This window comes from Chiroxiphia lanceolata, chromosome 14 (genome assembly GCF_009829145.1).
Source record: "Chiroxiphia lanceolata isolate bChiLan1 chromosome 14, bChiLan1.pri, whole genome shotgun sequence".
Lineage (NCBI taxonomy): Eukaryota > Metazoa > Chordata > Aves > Passeriformes > Pipridae > Chiroxiphia > Chiroxiphia lanceolata.
Window position 1 is genome coordinate 18183058 of NC_045650.1, and position 10052 is coordinate 18193109.

Below are 10052 nucleotides of genomic sequence, written 5' to 3' on the forward strand. Positions count from 1 at the left end.
TGATATCCAACTTGAACTGAAAGAAATGCAATATCCTAAGCCTGTGCCTTCAAATGGCTCAGTGTTCCAAATTTTGAGGACTGATTGCTACTTACATTGAACATATATGGTTGCCAGAACTTATATATTAAAATTTATAACATTTCTGTTTTAAACAGTTAAAATAGTTCAGCTGTTTGTGATGTTCAGTGTTTTTTCCAGTCCATATTTGGTTCTGGGTGTTCACAGGTGTTTCAGGCCAGTGGAGATGCAGATCTATTTCCTGCTGACTAATGTTCTGCATTTCATTTTTGCAGCCACGGCCTGTGCTTGTCTTCCAGCAGTGATGAGGAATTTGAGACGTGTAAGTCATAGCACATGTCAGTTGGTTTTCTGGAGTATGAGAAGGACACATTTCTATAGTGGAGTGTTTTTACACGTTATTTTCTTCCACTGCTTGTGCTGCAAAGTACATTCTGTCCTTGCAGTGCAGTCTTGGTTGCTATATGCCACAGGGAGTATTTTTTAATTTGCCTCAATTTTGGATGCTTTTGGCCTTGCATTACATTTCTGTTGTTGCCTCAGTTTTATCTGTTCCCTGTCACTCACTTTCTTTCTTCTTAGTCTACAAAGCATCTTTGAATAAACCTTTTCTCTGAGTAGTTACTGTTCTAAACCACTCACAGTTCCCTCTTACCTGACACAGCTTTTATTGCTTTAGTCTTAACCAGTCAGAGGGATGTTTTTGAGTTGTCACAGTGGCTCAAGGTCTTGGTAAGATAGAATTGAATACTGAATTGTACATGGTGGCTCCTGTGGTCCATAACCAACCAATCTGTATGTTCAGCCTGTGCAAACAAATGGTAACAGCCACTATAACTATCACTGTGTGCTGGAGTAGTTAAGTGCACACTGGTTGGGTTTTTTCCTGTTGCAAGAGTTCTGTTTAGCTCATTCATTAGCTGGACTAATCATGGCTCTGCCACATCTCAGTTTCAAACTGGTAGGTAATTTATAGGTTTGTAAATCTTACAATATGTTCTTCCTTATATATTTAACAGAGATGGTAGAATTGCTAAGGCAGTAAGTTGTACCTGTTTATTTTACCCTTTGCATATCACTCTTGTGCTGGTCCAGCTGCATTTAAAGCAGGTTTCTCATTGCTTTGGAGTTCCTGCTGTGCTCCAGCTCAGTGCCACGTGAATGATCTTAAGCATTTTCAGGCCTTACTACCAGCTGAAGCAAAATGTGCTGTATATAGATCCTGCACTACCTCTGCACTTCTAAGTCTGATAAATATTTCCATACTGCCCATTCATTAGGTCATTTTCACTTTTCTGTAATTTTTATATTGACAGTCTACTCCTTCCCCTGGCTCCTTTCAGGGAGGCTGCTGAGTGATGTGCCACCTCTGTCATGGAAGGGGGCTGAGAGAACTACTTGGGGCTTGGAGCAGAATATTTGCAAACTCATTCTACTGCCATCCTGTCACTGTAGTGCCAGTTGTAGGAAAGACGAAGTGAAATATGTGCCAGAGAAAAGTTTGTGTTTTTTAAAGACTTTAATTTTTACTAGTTGCAAACTTAAAAATGCCTAAGAAAAGAAACAGAACCTTGTTCCTAATTAATCTCCTCTTCGTTTAGTTTTAGCCAGAATGAAAACTCCAAAAGTGTTTCCTAAAAAGGCAGATGCAAGGTGGGTGCTGTAATTAATTACTTTTCTGTGTTCATATAATAGTTTTCTGTATCATATTTACTAATCAGAATACAAGAAAAACAATCAAAAGTTCTAGTGATTCGTGGGCAGATACCTGTATAGGAGTGAGTGCAGACAGAACTGTTATGTGTCCAGTCTGTATGTTCAGGACAAAAATGGGATGTTTGGAGGTGTAAATGCTCCTTTGCCATTCCTATTATGGATGTAGTTGGTAACATTTGTTGTGAACAATAACAATGTTATATTTGAGGCTTTTTTTGGGTTGCTTTTTTAGTAGGGCAGACTTACTCTTGCATTTTCCTCCTTTATCCTCCTTTTTTCACATTTGCCTTTTTTTTTTTTTTTTTTTTTTACAGTTTGAAAGACTTCATTGATGACTCAGATGATTTCTTCTTGGACTTTAAGCGAGAAAGAGCACAAAAAAGAATGGCAAGTAATTGTGCAACAGCAAATATGAAGTGGGAATTTAATGAGTGCAGAGGTAGCATAAGTCTCTGAGAGAGCTGACCCCTGATCAGGAGGGGCAGGATCTCTTTCAGTTGGTGTGAATGTGAACCCTGAAAAGTGTGTGCCAGCTGCAGACTGGGAAAAGCTGTAGAAAGCCAATGGAATGGTGTCTGGAGGGGAAATTGGTGAAGCAAAATGGACCAGAAGGATCACTAAAAAAAAAAAAAGTCACCTGTAGATCGACGTGATCCCTTGATCTTGACAGGACAAATCTGGGATGTCAGAAGCATTGTTTGTTGGCAGGCTACTTTATTTAATACATCTTTCAGTGACTTTTCATGTAGGTAAAATGTAAATGAGCAGGGCAGAGTTAAAGCAAATGCAATTTGTATTTTCCTATCTTTCAAGGGATTTTTTTTTTGTGTTAAGACAAAGGGAGGTCTCCTAAATGCAACTGCCAAAACCTTAAGCTCTTTCTTTTGGATTGCAGCACCAAAGGATCTTCAGACCCCGAGGAAGTTGATGAGTTCTGGAAAGAAAGCACTTGCTGCCAAGAATTGCATTATGGAGAGAGTCAAGTGACACTGAGGATTCTGTCTTTGTAGAAAGTCCTTGGCTGACCACCAAAAGGGGGAGTAAAAGACTGTAAGAAAGACAGAGGTGCACAAAACTTTCACCTCCACAAAATCTGAAAGAGTCCAGTTTCCAAAGGCAAGTCCAGATTTGCCTGTTAGAAGGAAAGAAAGAAGCTGTGAGAAGAGTACAGAAATAAATTGCCCCTGTGGCAGTAGAGTCAGACAGCTCAGATGACAGCTTTGAATCGTTATGGAACGGATAAAGAAGCAAAGTCTGCCCCAAAAACCAGTCTTAGGCACAAGTAAAACCGTCTATCAGCCCAGCTCAGCAGGTAAGCAGTTGTTCAGGGCTAACTTGCAGTGGTAATGCTGATTGCCTGACTCTTCCCATTTGTGTGGCACAGACTTCTGAGGGGCAGCCCAGCACCTTGCAACTGGATCTGGTGCAATCAGAAATTACTCCTCTGAGCATTCTGAAAAGTCACCCTGTGGTATCAAGGTTTAAGGTTTTCACTATTGTTTGTTCCTGTAGGCATTTTTAGTTTTAAATATTATTTTTAAAAATTATAATTAATTTTTTAAAAATTGTTATCTAACTGGTGGTATTGAATTATTCTGATTTTTTTAATGCATGATACTTAATGTGAAGCTGTCATTTCAGCTTTAGGACTGAAATTTTCAGCAGTTCAGAATGCTGTTCGTTTAGTATTTGGATTTATACTTGACTCATCTTTTTTTTAAAAATACAGTTTATAACGAGAATTTCCTAAATCAGTACCTCCTCCTCTCCTTTGACAAACTGAATGAGCCTCAAACTGAAAGACTGAAAAAGGGGAAAAGGGACTGTTGCTGAGATGAGAACAGATGAAAGCAAATGTTTTTAGAGAGAAGTAAGCACAGGGTGCCTTTCTTACTAACAATGACTGCCCAGAGCAAGGAGACCTCTGGAAGAGGATGATGTACAGCACAGAAATATGCCTTGGGAAAGAGCAAATTTTTTTTAATTGGAATATATCAATTATGTTCTATAACATTATAACTCAGGAATTATGTTCTATAACACATAACTTAGGAATGCCTGAGTGAGGTCACAAATACTTTCCTTCCACTTCCTCCTTGCTGAAAGTTTGAAAGTTTGGAGTCTGCCACTCCTTATATACCATTACTGAATGGTAATATTTGTAGTATGTAAACAGCAAATTACCTTTCCATCAGTTGTAAAAGCCTTTGCCTTCAAGTGTGCACAGGAGGAGTTTATTCTGAGGTGGAATATTTGGCTTTTTCAGTGTTGTCAGTGGGTTTCTGGTGTCTGTGCTCCTGATTCTTGGACCATGTGTAATCCTGTGACTCTTTCTGTTGAACTAGAAAACATCAAGCCACCCTGCAAAGATGCACAGCCCTTGAAAGGGGAGGGGAGTCAAGATACCAAGGCCAAACTCCACTTCAGTTGCAGAAATATCTTCCAAGACAAGGACTCCTGCAAGAATTCCTGGGAACGAATTGGTCAGTTGCTCACAATCAGCAAAGACAGATAGAAGGTGAGTGTTTCTCCATTTTACTATGTTCTAGGGCATTTATAGATGGACATCCTTTGCCTGGGATGATGTAGTGACTCCCTCTGGTACATAGAAACTTCTGCTACTAATCCAGCAATTGTGAATGATTAAGTAGCTGGAAATCAAGATTTCAGTCTCCAGTATGACAGGGAGAATATAGCTGATCTCTGCCTAGAGGAATTGATGGCAATATATCTGACAAATCTCAACCTTCTTTGTAAATGTTTTCCTTGCTATTCTTTGTCTTGGTACAGCACACCTCTAATGTGTTGGCCCCACAGATTGTATATATCCAGCTGCTTGCCTCTGAAAATATATCCAACTAATTCTATTAACAAGATTGTCTTGATTTTTTTTTTTAACCTCTCTAACTTGCAGATTCCTGTTTCTTTTCTGTATGGGATGCAGCTTAAGCTTTTCAGAAGAATGCATTTCTCATTTCTAACAGCTGCCTTTATTCTGCCTTCTAGCCATGTGCTGTTTCCTTTGGTCATTTTATAACTGTGTTACCAACACAAAACCTTCTTTACAAAAGCTTTATGGCTTTCCTTGCAGGCTCAGGGTATGCTCAGTGCCTGGTTGTTCTTGCAAGATCTTTCAAATCCCACTTCCACTACGTGAAGTATTTCAGAAGAATAAAGAGGAGCTGGCACAGAAGCTCTACAAACTGTTTAACAGCACCATCTTTGATCAGAAGGTTGGTTTCAAAACGAAAATTACTATTCTAAAATGCTGGTTAATATGTCGCTCCTCACTTCTTGATGTGATTGCTTTTTATCCTCTTCAGTGCTAAACGTTATAGTAATGTCTTATGTTTGATTTAGCTCAGGCAATTTCTCTGGCAGGGGTTTGTCACCACAGTGATGCAGCAGTTTTCAGCGTGGCTTTGCTTTCCCAGCTGTAATGGATGGAGCACCATCCTTGAGTCAGCAGTCTGGGTGGTATCCAAGAGTCTCTGATGGGGAAGCTGCTGTATGAGGGCCCTTGGAGTCAGTTCCATCAGATCCTTCTGTTTCCATGGCCACGTCTGCCTTTCTGGAACAGATTAAAAAGGTGCTTATCCTTTGAATAACAGTTTTGCATAAGCATAAAGCTTCAAGTTTTGTTTCAAATTTAAGGTTAAATTGCAGAGAACTGCTGTCTTGGCCTTCACGTCTGTTGGGATATTGGGGACCCTCTGCTGGTGAGAAATATCCTTGAAAGGAAGGATGCTGTCCTCAGTAATTGCAATAGAATTTCCTTCAGGAAGGAAAACGTTTCTCTGCAGATGAGAAAATATTGTTGAGCTGACCAAGGGCAGGCTGAGGTCATGATTTCACATCAAGCTGAGCTGAGCAGGCTTACTATTGCTAAAGCAAAATATCTGACAGCCCTGTGCCTGTGCTGTTGAAGCCTTTACTTAAACTCATTAATTTAGATGACAGAAAACTGTTAGTAAAAGAACTGAACTAACTAAGATAGATATGATGAGGGCTTGCAAAATCAGGGGGCAGCACAGAAGATAAGCAAGGGGGGATTATTCACCTTCTCCGGTGTGAAGGTGCATCAAATTAATTGCAAGTTGCAGGTTCAGCACAACCAAAGCACATGGTACTTAAACTGTGAATTATTAAGTTGTAGAACTTCTGATCACAGACTACTGTAGATGCTAAAAATACTTCTGTATTCTTAAACATACACACTCTTTCTCCCTAAAACACCAGAAAACCACTCTAATGGATATTTAATAGAAAAGAACCACCTGTGGCTTAGTGGTTAGCAGTTGGAAAGAGGTACTTTTTTTGAAGAGGAAATTGTGGTTTATGCCTGTCCTGTCCTTGTATTTCTTCTTAAGCAGCTTGTTTTAGCCACTGTTGGAGGCAGAATAGAGGAACTAAGGGAATTCTGGTCTCATCCTGCATTGTGGAACTCCCAGTGTTGGTTACAGAGACACTGACTGTGAGAATAAGCAGCCATGGGGGGTGAGTTTTGCATGTTAAGTGACAACAGTGTTAGGAGCACTGAGACATCCTGTGCCAGCTTTGCAGCAAATACAAGGGGAAGCCAGAGGGCCAGAAGATAAGAGAGGTAGAGAGGGCAGATTACATGTCCTGTTTTGTTTTTCAGTTACCAGAGACAATGGAGATAATCTGGAATAAGAAGATGAGAAAAACAGCAGGATATTGTGTGACAGGGCAGACAGGTCCTGAACAGAAGCGTTATGCTCGCATAGAACTCTCTGAGAAAGTCTGTGACTCTGCAGGTGGGTAAAAGACAATTATGCTGATTCTCCTTTAAGAAAGCAAGTTCTAGAGATAAAACACTAACCTGAGGCCTAAGAGACCTGAACTGGACCCTGCTTTGAAATTTCATATTACCTTGAATAAATGAATCCATTAATTGATGGATTTATCCACATTCCACAGCCCTTCTAAGAGGCTGGGCAAATGTACAAAACGTGAGAACAGAGATGTATTCACACTAACTGCAGTTTTTGTATATTTCTTACTGATTTGAAGACCCATAGGCATCATGTTACTCTAATTCTGTATGTGCTGTAATGGCAATCTAAAATGGGACTTCTTCCATCACAGCCAGCCACCTTGTTGGTAGTATTTAAAGCTGGAGTAAAGACAGGTCAGGGCCAAATTAACTTCTATTAAGTGGTACTGTAACTGTTTTTTCTCCCTCATCCCTTCTTAGTTTGGGGAAACGAATCATAAAATGGTTTAAATTGAAAGGGATTGATAAAGGTGTTAAACAGGACTGGCCCCAGCACAGCCCTGGGGAACACCACTGGTGATCTGCCCCAGGTGGATGTAATTCCATTCTCCACCACTCTCTGGGCCCGGCCATCCAGCCAGCTTTTTACCCAGTGAAGAAGGAATTCACCTGTCCAAGCCATGGGCTGCCAGTTTCTCCAGGAAAATGCTGTGGGAAACAGTGTCAAAGGCTTAACCAACCACGGAAAAAAACCCCCAAACAGACCAGGTGTGCAGGGAAGTGCAGGATGCTGAATTGGAGCTAATCACAAAACTGGAAATGCACTAAGTAAAACCTTGCTTTGGAGCATTTTACCAAGACAGGGGTAGTTCTAACCTCCAAAATAACCCTTGCATCTTAGTAAGTCTGTACTTCCCCACACCTGACTGACCTTAACCTTCTGCTTGCTTTCCCTGCAGATCGCCTTCGGGACACGCTGATCCACGAGGTTTGCCACGCGGCCACCTGGCTCATCAACGGTGTTCGTGACGGACACGGGCGGTTCTGGAGGTTCTATGCCAACAAATCAGCTGTAATTCATCCAGAGCTGCCAGTAGTAACACGGTGCCACAGCTACGAGATTAACTACAAATTCACCTACGAGTGTGCTCAGTGCAAAGCTAAGTGAGTAATGTTTTGATGTGCATGTGACAGTGTATTCACTTTCTCTCTAACTTGCCAGTCTCCTGGGTCTGGAAATCATGGGTCTCTTAAACTGTGAAGCAGTTGGAATACTCTGAGTTACTTCATGTTTTCCAGAGCCCACAGAACCTCACTGTGTGATTCCCACATGTTTGTTTCCAGGTAGTTTCAGTTCTAGTTCAGAGGTCAGGACAGGCAGAAGTGTCTTGTGAATACCATTGGTGATGATGGAGGGTCTTTGGGATGTACGTCCCTCAGCTTTGAAGGAACAAGTCCCCATAAAAACTGGGCACAGAATGTGTGACAACAATTAGATCCTAGGACAAAGTATCAGAGGAAGCTTTCTAGGGTTTGTATCTTGATGATTTTGAATTAAGACTAAAAAAAGCAGCTGACAAGAGTGTTATTATTATTATTACTATTATTATTATTATTATGATCATCCCACTCCATTCCCCAAAATTTAGGGGCTAAATGCATGCTTAGAAAGCATATGTGGCATTTTTTTTTACTGCTCAGGATCATGTGATTCCCAGAAGGAAATAACATTTCACATATGGAATCTTCTTGAGGTGTTTGTTAGGACTGTACAATGCATCAGTTGCTTAGATGCAACAGAGCATGGAGGAGGTTTTTGGTGATGACTCTGAGGAGAAACTCCAAGGGGCAGTTGATATGTGGGTGTGGAGGTGTTTGCAGATGTTGTAGCACTTCATACTCCTGGGCTGAGAGTAAAAGAGAGAAAAGGACCAAGCTCAAAAGGCAATGGAGCAAGTTCTAGGATAGAGATGTGCAATACAGATTTGATTGTTCTGCTGTGTGAAGTGGGTACTGTTTGCTCTTCTCAAATACTGGCTAAGAAACCTGACCTGAGTATCCAGGCAGAAGAGAAAGGAGCCCTTTCCCACAAGTCCTTACTCTTCCCTTCCAGGATCGGCCGGCACTCCAAGTCCCTGGACACGGAGCGGTTCGTGTGCGCGTTCTGCGGGGGGCGGCTGTCCCTCAGCCAGCCCCCGGGCAAGGGGGGCACCCCTGCCAGGACACAGCTCACACCCTTTGCCAAGTATGTGAAGGAAAACTACGGACTGGCCAAGAGAGAGCAGCAGGGGCTGAGCCATGCAGAGGTCATGAGGAAACTCGGTGCTGATTTCGCTTTGAAAACCAGGCTTGATGATTCCTTTTAACATCTCAATAGATTTCCTTACTTGGTGCCACTTAAATTTTGTATATAGAGTAGTAGATGAGTCTAACATGAGTCTAAGAATTGTTTCAGAGGATTCCAGATAATTGTAATATTTTAGTGCTAAGTACTTCTAATAAAGACCTTAAGGCCTTTTCTAAAATGGGCAAGAGTGAGCAAAAATGATGACAGCTAGTCCAGGGTGATGCACAAGTCAGGGTATCCTTAGACTTCAGAGGAACACCACCTGTGCCTGGGAAGATGCAGTTCCAGTCCCCCCCTTTGGGACTGACTCACTATGTTTGGCTGGAATTTTCTGAGCAGCACTTACCCATAGTGCTCCACAGCATGTCTTCAGTGACTCCAGTGAGCAATGGATTTACTCTTCCATCTGGGTACCTGATATGCTGTAGGCTCTGTGTATATGCTGAGAAACTGCTGGGTGTGCATCTGTCTGGGATTGCCAGGTGGAAGAAAGTCCAGGCCCACCAGCCCTCTGATTCTAGCTGAATGATTTCCAGGCAGGAAAAGGGGCAGACCAGAGTTGGGCTTCAAGATGGGTTCAGATATTCTCCCATGTGGAGTCTCTTGAGTGAGTGACCCTTGGCTGTTTTTGTTAAAATTAAGTGGGTTTTGTTAAATTAATTAAAATTAGTGGTTAAAATAATGTTAAAATTAATGGTGGCTTAAATCTGTTAGAAAAAGTGAGTTTCTACAAGGCCTTCTGGCCCTGAGTGAGACTGAAGCTCTTTGATTGAAAATGTGAATGCAATGTACCTCAGTCATTGAGATTTCAGAGAAACTAAAATAGATGCAAGAGGTCAGGGTAGGGAAAGCAAATTCAAACACTTTCCACCACAGAAGGGGGAGGTCTAGTCAGATGATTTAAGTCTTTCACATAAAATATGACTGAATGTGTGTCTTCTGTAAGCAAATTGCTCAGGGAATGTAATAATATTGAATAATCAATAAATGCTAATGTTGTACCAACTGTGGCAATGAACCCCAAGCTTTGTTTCAAATTAATCATGGCTGTATAGTTACACAGAACCCTGGTGCCAGCCCAGCTTTACTGGCTGGAGAGCCAGGCTGTGGATCAGCACAGTCCTTCACTTCCTTTTGTCATTGGGATTATGATTCCAAGCATCCCCATTCCAGCTGTGCTTTGGGAGATTGCACTGGAGGCCCTGGGCTGCTCCCAGGAGCTCTTATCAA

General features: G+C 41.6%; 2 protein-coding genes across 2 annotated transcripts in view; both read left to right on the forward strand.

Annotated features, from left to right (window-relative positions):
* LOC116794048 (translation initiation factor IF-2-like) overlaps positions 1-3049 on the forward strand; it is a 4658-nt gene extending 1609 nt beyond the window's left edge. Inside the window, exons 2-5 of the mRNA XM_032702366.1 lie at positions 297-343; positions 1623-1674; positions 2052-2124; positions 2633-3049. Coding sequence (XP_032558257.1) covers positions 297-343; positions 1623-1674; positions 2052-2124; positions 2633-2665 — 205 coding nt within the window. The 3' untranslated portion in view covers positions 2666-3049. The remainder of the gene's footprint in view (positions 1-296; positions 344-1622; positions 1675-2051; positions 2125-2632) is intronic.
* A 1072-nt stretch (positions 3050-4121) lies between these two features.
* Positions 4122-9840, forward strand: GCNA (germ cell nuclear acidic peptidase; the record flags this gene model as incomplete). The annotated part of the gene is made up of 5 exons (XM_032702003.1): positions 4122-4255; positions 4829-4970; positions 6380-6515; positions 7435-7639; positions 8589-9840. Coding segments are annotated over 5 exons (870 nt in total), but the record flags the coding sequence as incomplete, so codon positions are not given.
* Between the last annotated feature and the right edge of the window lie 212 nt (positions 9841-10052).